Here is a 16,742-nt window from a genome sequence, read left to right as displayed (position 1 = left end):
CACATTTCAAAGATGTACGTATTAGTAGGCTAATTGGTCACAAGAGTGTAATGAGCGGCACAGGTTCGTTAGATCATAAAGGTCTGTTATTGCACTGCATCTCTAAATAAATAATGCTGGGCAGGCCATATAACATCGTTCCAAACTCTCTCATGGGAAGAGATTTTCAGGTGGACAGACGAAAACATGCAAAAGGTTGCTCAAAGCCTCTTGAAAACAACCCAACATTATCTTCTGACTCTTGGTAATCTCTGGCTGATGACCATTCAGAGAGAAGCTCAGGATGGCAAAGGTGGTGTTGGAAGCACAGATATATGGGACCATATCTGGGAGCACAGATATGCCTCACATTCTACCTACCCGCTTAACCCATCAGTCGTTACATGCCCTAACTGTAGAAGAGCCATGAACCTGAAGCTCCTTCACTAACCTCATTAGTCCAAGAGGTCACAAACCAGAGTGGAAACACGTCATTCCCTGCACCAGAGGTTCCCAACCTGCGTTCTACGGACCCCTCAGTTAATGGCAGGGATCCATGTCATACCAAAGGTTGGGAACCCCTGCCATACACCAAAGGTCTTCCCAAGCAGCAGCAGTATCTGTGTGCAGTTTAAGCCAGTAATGATGTACAAATGAAATGGATTCTTTCAGACAGATCCCCAAGTCGTCAGGTCTGTAACGTAGCATGAATATTAAATGAGCAGTTCTTGGGGGTGTTGGTCTTGGGATGGAACATCCCTCACATATATCCATGTGCCCTTCAAAACTGTACAAAATCAGTTTCTTATACATTTATGAACTTGCAATTTTGGACAGAACAAGTTGGGAAAAAAATTGAAAATCTACCTATAGATATCTACATCTAGTAAATAAATTCAATTTATTAACCCTGTTAACCCCATTTCCTGCCTTCTTCCCGTAACCCACAATCCGTTTACGAATCAAGAACCTATCAACCTCTGCTTTAATGACTTGGCTTCCAGTGTCTGAGGCAATGAATTCCACAGATGCGCCACCTTCAGGCTAAAGAAATTGTTCCTCATCATCACATATAGAGATTCACCTGGACCTACAAATTAGGTTTTATGAATACCTAAGTGATTTGTCCAACACCTGAAGAAACTAAGGCCCCAAATTATCTTTAAATTATGCAGATATGAATCACAGGTCACTTATTAGTTCAGATAACTAAATTCAAGCTACATATTTCACTGAAGTGTGAGCAACAACAGAAATAAAAGGTGATCAGCAGGGATGGATGACAAGATTGTCACAAGCAGAAGTTCTGCAGAGCAAGGAGATACACAACTGATCCCCTAATCACCACATCAATAATCCCAAAGCATTTAAGCGGATACCTATAAGAGTCTCTTATACAGGTTTTAGATGTCCACCCTTTACCCAATTTTGATTCATATTTTTCTATCATTGAAGTGGTGAGCCATTTTTGAAACTGGACTTCAAATCACCTATTATGCCTTTAAGTTACTTCCAATTTCTATAGTTTTCATTTACCCCATATTATACCTAAAATATGCAAAAATAATACCAGCCACTATGGAAAAATTGTCTAGTACAACATAATACAGAAGTCCATCACTAATTAGATTAAAGACTAAATGAATAGACAAGAAGTTGGCAGAGTACAATGTGTGAAAAAGTGATGTTATCCATGATGAAAAAGTAAAATAAAACGATTTAAATGGAGTGAGACCACAAATGGTAGAAGGAGATCTGGGAGTTCCAGTACATGAAACATGGGTGGCTGGTGTGCAAATACAGCAAAAGATTAAAAAGTGTAATGTAACATTCACCATCATTACAAGGGCCACAGAGCATAAAAGTAGGTTCTTTACAGGATGCTGGTGAGATCATACCTGGAGTATTCTTACAATTTCGACCTCCATATTTAAGAAACAAAGTGCTTACATTGGATGCAGTGCAGCAATGAGTCATTAGTTTGATGCTTAGGATGTAGGGGTTGACATATGAAGAAAGGCTAAGCCTACATGCATTGGTGTATAAAAAACTGAAAGATGATCTTGCTGAAACAAAATTTTAAACAGGGAGACAAAAAATCATTTCATCCACTGGGGGATTCTAGAACTAGGGAACAGAGTTTCAAAATAAGGGGTTCCCTACTTCAGGTGGCAATGATGAAGAATTTCTTCTTCTGGGATTTGGGAATCTTTGGAAGTTCCTAGAAAGTTGTAGGGATGTAGTGGAGAGTGGCAGAAATTTCAGGCTAGAGGGGCTGAGTCACGCCCCTATTTCTGAAGCATTGAAGTGACATCAAAAATCAACTTCAGCTATGCAGAAGCAATAAAACATAATTGTGACTGTAACTCAATACACAATGCAAACCAGCCTCCCCCTCCATTGACTCCATCTACACCACCTGCTGCCACAAGAAAGTAGCAAATATAATCATAGACCTCTCCCATCCAGGTCATCTTCCCCTCTCCCACCGGGCAGATCCCAAAGGTTTGAAAACACGTACGATCAGATTCAAGGTCTGCTTCTATCCTGCTGTTACCAGACATTTGAAAAGGACTAAAGATGAATTCTTGATATGCCAGTCTACCTCTTCATGGTCCTTGTACTTTATTTACCTGCACTACACTTTCTTAGTGCTTACTACACTATATTCTGCAATTGTGTTCATTTTACTTTTATATGGCATAATCTTTCTGGATGCAGACAAAAGATTTTTTATGGTATCCCAATACATATGACCATAACAAACAAAATTAATTCAAATTCCACTAAAAAACAGAAAGAATAGCCTTGATATTCTGTAAACCGTTTCTACATTCAAATATACTTACTTTGATTGGTATCGTCTTCATTTTCATGTTCTGAATCTTCATTGTCAAGACCCAATTCCAACAACTCTCGAGTTCTGCAACAACAGCATTAGATCCAAATATAAAACTTTCTTAGCTTGGAAGTAAAAGTTACTCAAATTAACTCAAGGACAGAAACTATTTTTCAAATTACCACAATGGACCACTTTTAGTTTTAAAAAACATTTTAACTCTAAAACCAAATCAGGTTTTACATTGCAATACCCTCTTCACTGTGCAGCCCACTCTAAAAAAATATGCTGCTATCGGAAAAGTTTCAGTGTTTCAGCCTGCATTTATTCAGATACAGCGTGGAATAGGCCCTTCGAGACATGCTGCCTAGCAACCCCCGATTTAACCCTACCCTAATCACAGGACAATTTACAATGACCAATTAACCTACAACCGGTACATCTTTGGACTGTGGGAAGAAACCGGAGCATCTGGAGGAAACCCGTGCCTTCCCAGGAAGGACATACAAACTCCTTATGGAGAACAGTGGGAATTGAACCCAGGTGGCTGGTACTGTAAAACATTGTGCTAACCACTACACTATCATGCCACCCGAGTTTAGGAACATCCAAATACTGATATACTCTGGAAATACTTGACCAATACAACACGGGAAATATTTGCCAGTCTTTTTATTGATTGTTTTGGACTCAGCATCATCTAAATTCTCCATAATTCACAGTTTTAGTTTCAAACATTATTCATTCTAAGGTGGTACTATTTTGTTCCTAGACAGAGCAACAAGCATATATGCCTTATCAATGAGAGAATTTGCAGCTGCATCGACAAGATCCACAGATCAAGAACAAAGATGCCAGTCCTATTTCCCCATTAACTTCTTGGAGTTACTGCAAATTTAGTAGTATTACTTATTAGGCTGCAAGGAACCCACCAAGAAATGATTAATTATAATGAAACAAAAACTCTACAAATTATATAATCTCCACTCTAGTAAGAGTCAACTGGCCCAGAACAGAATATTTTACTCTGAAAGATACCATTCAGCCCTTTTAATTCTATACTGCCTTTCAGTAGAGCTTAACAAAAGCTGCAGTCCAGGAGCTCAGCATCTAAGCTAACTTGACACTGTTTGAAGTAAGGTATAACCATGGCTGCTCGTGCCATAACGACTTTAAAATAAAACCAGTATTCCATCTACTTCCACAAAGATCTCTTGGTAGTATTCAACAGCAGATTGATTTGGACATTCTGCCTAAAGTAATTTTATTTACTGTGCTGCTTACAAACTAACCACTGATGCTCACATTATTCATAGATCATTAAATATTTTGAAGAAATGATAAGCTTTAAGTAAATGCTCCCTACCTGTAATTAAAGGTAATATCCTTTGATTTTCCAGCAATGATTTCTCATTTCAGAACATTTCAAATACAAGAATGCCACAAAGTCCAATAATCAAACTTTAAAGTGGGATGAAGCAAATGATCAAAGCAAGAGGAGGACACAGCTGAATGAGCATAAAATTCAAATATGCAATTCAAATCTAATGCAAAAAATCCACAAGGAAAACTAAATAAATTAGGATATAACCAGCATTGAGACTCAATGGGAGGAAATGGCTGTTGAAAGGCCAATTAAACCCTCATGGTTTTTCAGCCTCTGCTACCAACTCAAAGACCTTTCCTCCTATGCCAGTACCAGAGGGGTTCTGTTGAAGATTCTCAACAGCATTACTGTCAAATCCACATTGTGTCAACATCCAACAGTAGTATTTGAGATAATAAATGATGCAGCCTCAAGAAGGAGCAGGCCAGAAGAGACTGGCTCCTCTGTCATGAGCTATGTGGTCTGATCCCTAAATGCCTTTCCTTTTACAAAGCTAGGTCAGGAACGCAATGGAAATCTTGCCTGGGTAGGTAGATTCCCCAAGGATATCTATAGTTTATTGTTATGCTGTAAACCATGGACAGCGAGGTTCCCACTGGATTTCAAATACACTGTTTTCAGCATTGGTGCATTCAACAAACCCCATTTCCAGAAAAGTTGGGATATTTTCCAAAATGCAATAAAAACAAAAATCTGTGATATGTTAATTCACGTGAACCTTTATTTAACTGACAAAAGTACAAAGAAAAGATTTTCAATAGTTTTACTGACCAACTTAATTGTATTTTGTAAACATACACAAATTTAGAATTTGATGGCTGCAACACACTCAACAAAAGTTGGGACAGAGGCATGTTTACCATTGTGTTACATCACCTTTCCTTTTAATAACACCTTTTAATCGTTTTGGAACTGTGTATACTAATTGTAGTAGATTTGCAATTGGAAATTTTGTCCATTCTTGCTTGATATAAGACTTCAGCTGCTCAATAGTCTGTGGTCTCCGTTATCTGATTCTCCTCTTCATGATGTGCCATACATTTTCAATATGAGATAGATCTGGACTGGCAGTAGGACAGTCAAGCACATGCACTCTGTCTACAAAGCCGCACTGTTGTAGCCCGTGCAGAATGTGGTCTGGCATTGTCCTGCTGAAATAAACATGGACGTCCCGGGAAGAGACGTTGCCTTGATGGCAACATATGTCTCTCTAAAATCCTAATATACGCCTCAGAGTCAATGGTACCTTCACATACATGCAACTCACCCATGCCGTGGGCACTGATGCACCCCCATACCATCACAGATGCTGGCTTTTGCACCTTTCGTTGATAACAATCTGGATGATCACTTTCATCTTTGGCATGGAGAACTCGACGCCCGTTTTTTCCAAAAACTAGCTGAAATGTGGACTCATCTGACCACAGCACACGGTTCCACAGTCTTTCGTACCATCTGAGATGAGCTTGGGCCCAGAGAACTCGCCAGAGTTTCTGCATAGAGTTGATGTTTGGCTTCCTCCTTGTGTAATACAGTTTCAAGTTGCATTTCTGGATACAGTGACGGACTGTGTTGAGTGACAATGGTTTTCCGAAGTACTCCCGATCTTGCGTTGAGAAATGTTCCTTTTGAACTGACTAACAATTCTCTCACAAATTTTGGCACAAAGGGGTGAGCCACAACCCATCCTTGCTTGCAAAGACTGAGCCTTTGATGGACGCTACTTTTATACCCAGTCATGATACCTCACCTGCTACCAATTAGCCTGCTTAATGTGGAGTCTTCCAAACCGGTGTTACTTGAATATTCTGTGCACTTTTCAATGTTATTTTAACTCTGTCCCAACTTTTGTTGAGTGTGTTGCAGCCATCAAATTCTGAATTTGTGTATATTTACAAAATACAAGTTGGTCAGTAAAACCATTGAAAATCTTTTCTTTGCACTTTTGTCAGTTAAATAAAGGTTCACGTGAATTAACAGATCACAGATTTTTACTTTTATAGCATTTTGGAAAATATCCCAACTTTTCTGGAAATGGGGTTTGTAGTTACAATATACACACTCTACAGGAATCTTTGCCGAAATTCTTCCTTATCAGCTTCCATCAACATTAACAAACTTAAATACTATTATCTCTGTGGGGGTAAATTCATTGGATACATTTAAAGAGGACTTGATTAGGAAGGCGTCAAAGGTTACGGGCAGGAAGCAGGAGAATGGGACTGAGAGAGATAACAAATCAGACATGATGGAATGGCAGAACAGACTCAATGAACTTAATGGCCTAGTTCTCTCTTATCTCCAAACTCTTCCAACACTTGCCTTCCTGACATGTACTTTTATTTAATCACTGAAAGGTCATGTTCTTGTAATATCCTGATTATACCATCATTCAGGTACAGAGAGCACAAGATTGACAGAAAAGACAAATAGATTTTTATCAATAGAAGCAGTTCAGTTTTCAGAATCCATCTTTTTAAAATTTGAACACAAGTACCGTTTTCGATCTAGTTGTGGTGTATCCAGTGTTGTCTGTTGATTCATTGCTTTAATCCAATAAATAAGTGCTTGGAAGACGTACGCTACGTGCTTTAGTGAACAAACGTCCAGTACTGGCAGGACATCAGAATGTTCATCATTGTGCGAACGCATCAGAGAAAGAGCATAGTTAAGAAAATCACCACGAGCAGACATCATTCCTTGACGGGCATTCAACAAGGTGGCACGCCTGGACAGGGATCAAAATATTGAAAAGAACAGAATATATATTAAAATTTAATATTCATCCTTCTTTGAATTAATTCAGCCTACACCAAAACAACTATTGAAACTGCCTTCAAACCCAAATTGGGGTACGATTTAGTTCTTCTTATCAAGGCTTTAATAAGACTAAGATTTTCATACAATGCTTTCCTCAAAAACATTACATTGATACACGCATAATGTCAGTATGTTCTCAAAGACCACTGACAGCTATTTCAGAAAAATAGATATTTCCTAATATAAATCACTTGGGGGAAACATTTTTGTGTGCTGTTAATCAATTTCAATTTGAAATTGAGAAAGAAACTTCAAAAAAAATTTATATATAGTTACATGCCTGACAGAAATTTTGTCAAAAGTTCTTCTAAAATGGTAGCACCTATGATAACATTCTGCAATGACTATAACAGATAATTTTTAAGGCTTAAATCAATAGTATTATGGTAAACAATAAACGTCCTTTGACCTGATAATGCTTTGACTTCAACAACCAAATAACGTGCTATGCCGCAGTAAATCATTTTGGCAAGTCAACAGGTCATAATAGGTAATGCAACTAACAGACCATAACAGATAAACACCTCCAATATGATGATTCTCAACACTGGTGCCCTACAAAGCAGAGCCCTGAGCACACCTACTTTACTGTCGATATACTCATGACTGCATGACCAGATTCTGCTGTATCTACAAGTTTGCAGATGATAAATCATAGTGGGCTGTACTCAGAGTGTAGTAACTTGATGGCATGACAAAAGCCTTTCCTGTAATGTCAGCAAAATAAAAGAGGTGGTAATAAACTTCAGAAATACGAGTGGGGGGAGAGGATGCATATGCTCCTGTTTATATCAGCCGTACTGAGGTCGAGAGAGTTGAGAGCTTCAAGTTCCTAGGAGTAAACATCACCAGTACCCTGCTCTGTCCAACCATGGCCAAGAAAGCACACCAGTGCCTCTACTTCAGGAGGCTAATAAAATGTGCATGCTCCTTTTGACCCCAATTTTTATCAGTGTACCAGAGAAAACATTCTACCTGGATGCCTCACGGCTTGGTATGGCAACTGCTCAGTACGTGACTAAGAAACTGCAGAGAGTGACAGACACAGCTAAGCATATCATGGAAACCAGCCACCCTTCCATGAACTCTGTCTACAATTCATATTTGCAGCCTTGGTCAAGCAACTAGCATAATACCCTGCCTACTCTGAACATTCCCTCTTTCTCTCCCTCAACTCCCCCACCCCCAAACAGATAGAAGTTACAAAAGCCTGAAAACATGTAGCACGAGACTCAAGGACAGCTTCTATCACACTGTTATAGGATTATTGAAGGGTTCCCTATGAAAGGATGGACTCTAGATCTTACAATTTACCTTATTGTCTGCCAGCATTGCACTTTCACTGCAACACTTTTTTTCTGAACTCGTATTGCTTTACACCATACTCTTTCAATGCACTGTTGTAATGAATTGACCACTCCATGTGAACAGATGAACAGTACACAAGACAAGCTTTTCACTGTACCTTGATACATGTGCCAATAATTGTAACAGCAAATGACACACATTTGGGGTGAAGGAAGTGGTGTGGAGTAAAAAAAAGGTGGGTAAGGACAGAGGACAGGACAGTAAAATTATGAATGATGTTCGTCCCAATGACAAGATTCATAAAATCCCATTGTTAAATGCTGGACAGACTGAAATTAATTCAGGGAACTATGTTCATGACTGGAAAAATGCATGGAAACTGTCCCAAGGGCAAGATTAACCTGCTATGAGCACACGTACTAAAAGCTCAGAAAAACATTGGCTTGGGACTACTTTTGTTAGACAAGGCAGCATTTTTCCATCTTAAATTTAGTAACATCACGCTACCATTACATCAAAAGAATCCATATATTGAGAACTCACCTTCTTCCCTCTAGAGTTCTCAGACTGGCTTCTTCACGTGCTGTTAATCTTTCTCTCCTGGCAGAATTTTGTGAAGCATGCAAAGGATGACTTGGGTGACCTGGATCTCCAGCTGAAGATAATGCTGAACCATATCGCAACTGAGCCTCAGTGGAATCCATGATACTGACCATCCAGTTCCACGTGGGCATAAGCTTTTCCTCAACATAATTCTGTAGAAATTGTTAAGACTTTAAATAGTAGAGAGGATGAACATTCATCTGCTTAACACAAGAACGTCATTTAATTGGGACAAGGTGGCGAGGAGAAAAAGTAGGAAAAGAATTCTTTCAGAGATCCTTAACACTTTTGCAAGATCATGCTATGTAGACATATTTATTCCATCAGCACCTGCACAGACAAGACTCCTCAGTTGCTAATTCAATGAAGAAACTAAAGGTCAGGGAGTAGTCTACCTGTGTAGATGTGACAAACAATTTCCAATGAAAAATTAGTCTCACCAAGTCAAATCTTATATATAATGAAACTACCACTATGAGGAATTAAGCACTCAGGTTACAACACAATGGAAAAATAAGGCCTTTAATATTAAAGTAACTTGTGCAATCTGTTCTGTAGCCTTTTCAAAATTTATATGATAATGGGGAAAAAATAACTAAAGCATTTAATGCAATGAAGAATTTTAGGCATAATTCATCAAGTGGTTTCTACTGTCACCAGGTTTTCCTCCTTGGCCCTCAAATGTATGTTCAACACAGCAATGAACTTGCTCACAACTTGCACATGAGTCTGTGGTGGCCAGTGCTATCATGTTTGCTGTTGTGTGCTGGGGCAGCAGGCTGAGGGTAGCAGGCACCAACAGAATCAACAAACTCATTCGTAAGGCCAGTGATGTTGTGGGGATGGAACTGGACTCTCTGACGGTGGTGTCTCAAAAGATGATGCTGTCCAAGTTGCATGCCATCTTGGACAATGTCTCCCATCCACTACATAATGTACTGGTTGGGCACAGGAGTACATTCAGCCAGAGACTCATTCCACTGAGATGCAACACAGAGCATCATAGAAAGTCATTCTTGCCTGTGGCCATCAAACTTTACAACTCCTCCCTTGGAGGGTCAGACACCCTGAGCCAATAGGCTGGTCCTCGACTTATTTCCTGGCATAATTTACATATTACTATTTAACTATTTATGGTTTTATTACTATTTATTATTTATGGTGCAAATGTAACAAAAAACAATTTCCCCCGGGGTCAATAAAGTATGACTATGACTTCCATTATCCTAAGGCACCTCCAAAGACTTCCATACTTTCAAAAAATACTTTTAAATTGCTCACTGTTGTAACGTGGATATTAAGGAGCCAATCCATACAGAGAAAGATCACACAAACTACAGTGCCACTGTATCTGGACCATATCAACTACTTTCTCAATGCTACCTTAAAAATACACAGTACTACATTGGATATAACCTGTTTGCTTCTTTGCCTCTTCGAATAAACCAACAGAACTTTTGTATTCATTTAGAGTCATAGAACAGTACAGCACAGGAGGACCACCTTGGGCCTATCTAGTCCGTGCTGAACTATTACTCTGCCTAGTTCCATCGACCTGCACACAGACCACAGCCTTCCATACCCTTCCCATCCATGTACCTATCCAAATTTCCCTTAACTTTTGAAATCGAACCCGTATCCACCACTTCCATTGTCAGCTTGTTCCACACTCTCACCACTCTCCCCCTCATGTCCCCTATTCAACCTTAACCCATGAACTCTAGTTCTAGTCTCATCCAATCTCAATGGAAAAGCCTGTTTGCATTTACCCTATCTATACCCCTCAAAGTTCTAACTTATTCACATGATGGAACAGATGAGTTTAACATCCAAAGGACGTTATTCCACACTCCCTCCTTGTTCAGTAATGGTCGGAAATGGCAGACTAGCCGAAGCTTATTTCCTCAACACCTCCACCATTCTCTCACTTTCTGTAAGATACTGCTGAAAACAGACTTCTGTTCAAATTTTTGATCATTTTCTGTAATATTTCATAGGGGCACATGTTTTAATCTCCATTAATGTTGCTCTGCATGCATTAGCTGACAATGTCTAACACTGCTGCTACCAGGGAGAAGCATTTAAAATCAAGCCTCAAAGCAATTTCTTTGTGCCAAAAGTGGAGATAGTAACATGATGGAACCAAGAACATTAGAAGATAGGCATTAGAGGACCATCAATCTGTTATTCAGAAGGAGAATGCTTTTTAAAAGTCAAATACCAAGGAGGCAATTGGGATTTAGAAGAAAAAAAAGTGTTCTTCTTTGGCAGAGATACCAAGGGGACTACATGGATGGGAGTGGTATTGGGTGCTATAGACCAGGTGTGGCTTGATGGGACTAGGCAGAATAACAGTTCGGCCTGCACTGGATAGGTTGAAGGGTCTGTTTCTGTGCTGTACTGCCATATGACTCTATTGAAAATTGTTCTCTCTACAATTAATTTCTCGGCATCAGTGTATAAAATGCAGCAAGTGTTGAAACAGAACTAAAGTTGAGACATTAAACATAAATTAGAGAAGGAAAGGTCCAATGAACAAAGACAAAAGCCTAATGCAGCAGGTGCAAGAATGGTTCAGAAAAATCCAGTTTTCTTCTCCACTGGCAAATAAAACACATTAAGAAAAATGACAACAATTACTAAGACAAAAAGGACGACATATATACTTATTGCCACTTAGTAAAACTTTGACAAACCTGCAAGTTAATGGCATCCTGGTACGTTATTTTCAAGGCAGCTGGAATCTGGGAGTACACCAAGTGGTTATACTTTGGAATTAAGCCCATGAGATCCGAGATCTGCCTTATTACGATACTGTAGGCTCGTGCTAGGCTGCTTGCTGATGTGAGGTAGCTGCTAGAATTACTTGCTTCCAGAGCTGCAGCGGCTGCAGCTGCACTGGTGCTGATTGTAGCGCTGCGTCGCAAGGTAGAAGGGTCAATGTAAATTAAACCTGCTGAGCCACCTGGAAAAGATGCATTAGATAAAACCATAACAATTCAGTTCTACTTAAATCAACTCAAACAACAAGTAGCAAATAAAGAAAATATTCTCAGACCCAAGCACAAGAAATTCTGCAGATGCTGGAAATCCAGCACAAAATGATGAAGCAACTGAGCAGGTCAGGCAGCATCTATGGAAAGGAATAAACTGCCAATTTTTCAGGCCAAGACCTTTTATCAGGACTCATGAAGGGTCTTGGCCCATAAGGTTGACTGTTTATTTCTTCTCCATAGATATTTTCAGTCCTAAAGCCTATCATACATGATTTAAATAATTAGAACAGGTTACGCTAAAACAGTTTCCAGTTATAAGTTTGAAATGGATTTAAAAGATCAATTAAGTTACATCTTAAAATTGGTTTAATTCCTAAATTTCATTTGCTAGTTTTAGAGTCTGCAGTAATTCAGAACTTCGTATTTTACTGCCTTGCTTAATTTTATAAATGCCTGTCCATTAGAACTTACCTGCAGGAGTGCTATTACTAGATGGAGCTGTACTGTTAGACCGTTGGTTCTGAGTGCTGCGCACTGCCCACTGCATGGAACGTGGTGCCTGAGCTGCACTGTTTGCATGAGAGCTGCTGGTGGTTCTCTCCAAAGGCTCATCTTGTAAAAATGTATCCTGTTCCTCATCATCACTCTGACTGCTGCTGCTGTCAGAATCACTGGAGTCATTGGATTGAGAATCATCTTCCGAGAAAAATGCTGGAACGCTGCTGGCACCTGGTAGTCAACATTTATGGTTACTCAGATCGGAAGAGGCAAGTGTTCAAATTAATTGGACTGTTGTATTTAAACTGCAAAGCTAATTTATAACATTTATACAAAAAAGTACTTTCAAGTCTGAAGTAATGATTTAGAAATTACTGTTAACTGCAAAGACTGAAGAAAACTACACTTCAGAGTTTCTGGAGATACATTTGCAGATTATATTTTGTTTTGCACAAGTGATTGCCACAGAGCTACCTGAATATAACCAATAAGCCACTCATTGAAGTTGAAACACATTTCCTATATAAAGAAAAAGTTTGTGAACTCTTTACAATTACCTGGTTTTCTGCATTAGTTATTCAAAATGTGGTCTGATCTTCATCTTATAGACAAACACAATCTGCCTAAACTAAGAACAAACAATTGTACTTCTTATGCCTTTATTGAACTTATCATTTAATTATTCACAGTCCAGGCTGGAAAAAGTGTGTGAACCCTTGTATTTAAATAACTGGTAGAACATCCTTTAGCAGCATAACCTCCACCAGAAGTTTCCTGTAGGTGCTGATCAGAGTTGCAGGAAGGCAAGGAGGAACTTTAGATCATTCCTCCATCCAAAATTGTTTCAGTTCATTAATATTTCTGGAATATACCCTCTTCAGGTCATGCCACAGCATCTCAATTGGGATAAGACTTGACCATTCCAAAAACACAAATTTTCTTCTTTTTAAACCATTCTGTTGTTGATTTACTCTTGTGTTTCAGATCATTGTCTTGTTGCATTATCCAACTTCTATTAAGCTTCAGCCGACGGACTGCTACCCTGACATTATTCTATAAAATATCTTGACAAAATTTTGAATTCATTGTTCCCTCAATGATTGCAAGTTGCCCAGGTGCTGAGGCAGCAAAGGGGCCCCAAACCATGATGCTCCTTCCACCATGTTTCACAGTTGGTGTTGGTTCACAGTGCCCTTTTACCTCCAAACATCAGGTATGCACTTGTCTCATCTCTCCACAGAACATTGTCCCAGAAGTGTCGTGGAGGTATCAGAGGTGGTAATTTACAAACTTGAGATGCACAGCAATGGTTTCTCTGAGAGCACTGGTTTCCTCCGGGGTGTCCTTCCATGAACACCATTCATGTTCAGTGTTTTTTTAATATATAGTGGACACATGAACAGACCTTAGCAGGTTCTAGAGATTTCTGCACATCTTTTGCTGTTACCCTTGGGCTCTTTTTCACCTCCTTCAGCATTAGTGTGATCTTAGCAGGATGCGCACTGCTTGGGAGGGTAGCAACAGTACTGAATCTCCTCCATTTCCTGGACAAGTTCTCTTACTGTAGACTGGTGAACAGTCAGGTCTTTAGAAATGCTTTTGTAGTCTTTTCCAGGTTCATGTATCTCTACAATTTTTCTTCTAAGGTCCTCTGAAAGCTGTTTTGATCAAGGCATACTGACAATAACCCAAGTTCGTGTGTCTTTTTTTTATAGGCAGGTCACCTCTACAATCCACACCTACAATATCATCTCATTGACTGGAACCTCTGACTCCAAACAGCTTTTGTAGAAGGCATTACCCCAGATGTTCACATTCATATTTGAACCCAAACTGTGATTGCTTAAGTGGACTACTCAGTATTGACAAGTAGTTAGTTGTACAATTGTTTGTGTTATTAGGTTAGGCAGATTTTATCTGCCCATTACTGTGACTTAGATGAAGATCAGACCACATTTCATGAGTAATTAACGCAGAAAACCAGGTAACTGCAAAGGGTTCACAAACTTTTTCTTGCAACTGTAAATGCAGTAAACACATAAATACTAAATGGATTCACTTCCCTTTAGCCTACTTATTGCTTCCCTCAAACTGTCAGGCTGATCAACACCTCTATTCATTGACCCATCACCCCCCACCAACTCAACATACACATTACCTAACATCACATTACATACATATAAAACGGTTACTTAACCACTGTGTTTTATAGGATTGCGTTTATATTTATTGTGCTTTATTTTTGCTTCTTTGTTGTGTTCTTATATTTGTTGTGCTTTCTATACTTTCCGGAGTAACAATCATTAACTCACCTGCTTCGGACCCCGCTGTAGCTGCAGTGACAACACTTCTGCGCCCACTGGCATTATCCTGATTGCTATGGTTACTCTCACTATCACTTTCAGTCTCTGCTGCTGCTAACAGATCAAGCTCCATATCACTCCCTAAATAAATCAAACAAAACTTCAATGAAGACAGAGACATGAATGAAACATGACACAAATAAGGCCCATCACAAGCACTTTTACTGTACCATCAATGCAGCAGAAAAAGATGAAAGACTTGACACAGCCAAATAAAGTGTTAAAGCAATCGAAAAGGTAGGTCTTGAAAGAGAGCCGTTACAAAGATTTGTTTCTGCTTTTTTTAAAAAGCATTTTAATACGCATTAGATCTTCAGGGCAGGGCTAATTTGCAACTCAGTTTTGATTAAAGGCATTTCTTTGCAGTCTTGTTTCTTCCCCCCCAAAAGTGAAATGGTTTTGGTCTGGAATTCCAGAAATTTTGGCTCTGAAGGCATAGGCGGCTTTAAGAGGGTGCAGTGCAAGCGAAAAACAACTGAAGTGAATAAAGGTGTAAGTACCAGACCACAGAGGTAGAAAGGGACAACAGTATGGAGAGAGTATACGAAGTCAAGCAATTTGAAACTACAGTCTAGTTTAATTAAACAAGCAAATTCAGAAACAATGTATGAACAATTTAAGTGTAACTGTCTGCACAATCACTTCATATGCCAGCAATCATTGACTAGGGTTCGGTACGATAAAAGAACCCTTAGGAGGCAGTGATCACAATATGATTGAGTTCAACTGGAAATTTGATAGGAGAAAATAAAGTCTGACATAGCAGTATTTCAGTGCAGGAAATTACAGTGGTATGTGAAAGGAGTTGGCCAAAGTAAATTAGAAGGAGATGCTGGCAAGGATGACAGCAGAGCAGCAATGACGTGAGATTCTGGGAAAAATGAGAATGGTGCTGGATAGACAACACCCTCTCTTCAGTGGGAAGACAGGATTCGGAAGCTTCTAAAACTCTAGAGAGCAACTAAAAGAACCATTAAGAGAGAAAAGATGAAATATGAAACCAGTCTAGCAAACAATATCTAAGTGGATAGTAGAAGTTTTTTCAAGTATGTAAAAAATAAAAGATATGAGAGTGGATGTAGGACTGCTAGAAAACGAGGCTGGAGAAATAACTGGGGACAAGAGATGAAAGGTAAACTAGATAAGCATTTTGATTCAGTCATCTTTGTGGAAGACACCAGCACTGTGCCAAATGTTGAAGGGTGTGAGGGAAGAGAAGTGAGTACAGTTATCATTACAAGGGAGCAGACACTCAAAAAGCTTAAAGACCTAAGGGTACATAAGTCACCTGGACCAGATGAACTGCACCCCAGGGTCTGAAAGAGGTAGCAGTAGAGATTGTGGAGACATTAATGATCTTTCAAAAATCATTGGACTCTGGCATGGTACCAGAGGACTGGAAAATTGCAAATGTCACTCCACTCTTCAAGAAAGGAGGAAGCAGAAGGGAAGTTATAGACCAGTTAGCCTGACCTCAGTGGTTGGGGAGATGATGGAATCAATTGATAAGGATGAGGTTATGGAGTAGTTGGTGAATCAGGACAAGAAAGGACAAAGTGAGCATGGTTTTCTTAAGGGAAAATCATGACTGATAAACCTGTTGTAATTCTTTGAGGAGATTACATGTAGGATAAACAAAAGGGAATGCAGTGGATGTTGTACATTTGGACTTACAGAAGCCTCTGACGAAGTGCCACACATGAGGCTGCTTACCAAGTTAAGAGCCCATAGTGTTACAGGAAAATTACTAACATGGTTAGAGCATTGGGAGATTGGTAGGAAGTAGCAAGTGGGAATAAAAGGACCCCTTTCTGGTTAGCTGCCAGTGACTAGGGGTACTCCTCAGAGGACGGTGTCGGGACCACTTACTTTTATACTGTGTATCAATGACTTAGATGATGGAAAAGATGGTTTTGTTGCCAAGTTTACAGATATGAAGATTAGTGGAA

At 39.3% G+C, this 16,742-nt stretch overlaps 1 protein-coding gene across 13 annotated transcripts in view; it reads right to left on the bottom strand.

Moving 5' to 3' along the window:
* Positions 1 to 16,742, bottom strand: part of ubr5 (ubiquitin protein ligase E3 component n-recognin 5) — a 198,219-nt gene that overhangs the window by 36,119 nt on the left and 145,358 nt on the right. For all 13 annotated transcript variants that reach the window (XM_072262022.1, XM_072262030.1, XM_072262040.1 and 10 more), the window contains 6 exons: positions 14,743 to 14,874; positions 12,404 to 12,661; positions 11,633 to 11,901; positions 8,877 to 9,088; positions 6,703 to 6,933; positions 2,829 to 2,902 (listed from right to left, as the gene is read on the bottom strand). In XM_072262022.1, the coding sequence (XP_072118123.1) occupies positions 2,829 to 2,902; positions 6,703 to 6,933; positions 8,877 to 9,088; positions 11,633 to 11,901; positions 12,404 to 12,661; positions 14,743 to 14,874 (1,176 nt within the window). The remainder of the gene's footprint in view (positions 1 to 2,828; positions 2,903 to 6,702; positions 6,934 to 8,876; positions 9,089 to 11,632; positions 11,902 to 12,403; positions 12,662 to 14,742; positions 14,875 to 16,742) is intronic.

Source organism: Mobula birostris, chromosome 1 (assembly GCF_030028105.1).
Source record: "Mobula birostris isolate sMobBir1 chromosome 1, sMobBir1.hap1, whole genome shotgun sequence".
Classification (NCBI taxonomy): domain Eukaryota; kingdom Metazoa; phylum Chordata; class Chondrichthyes; order Myliobatiformes; family Myliobatidae; genus Mobula; species Mobula birostris.
The sequence above is the reverse complement of the archived record's forward strand: the minus strand, read 5'-3'. Positions and strand labels throughout refer to the sequence as shown.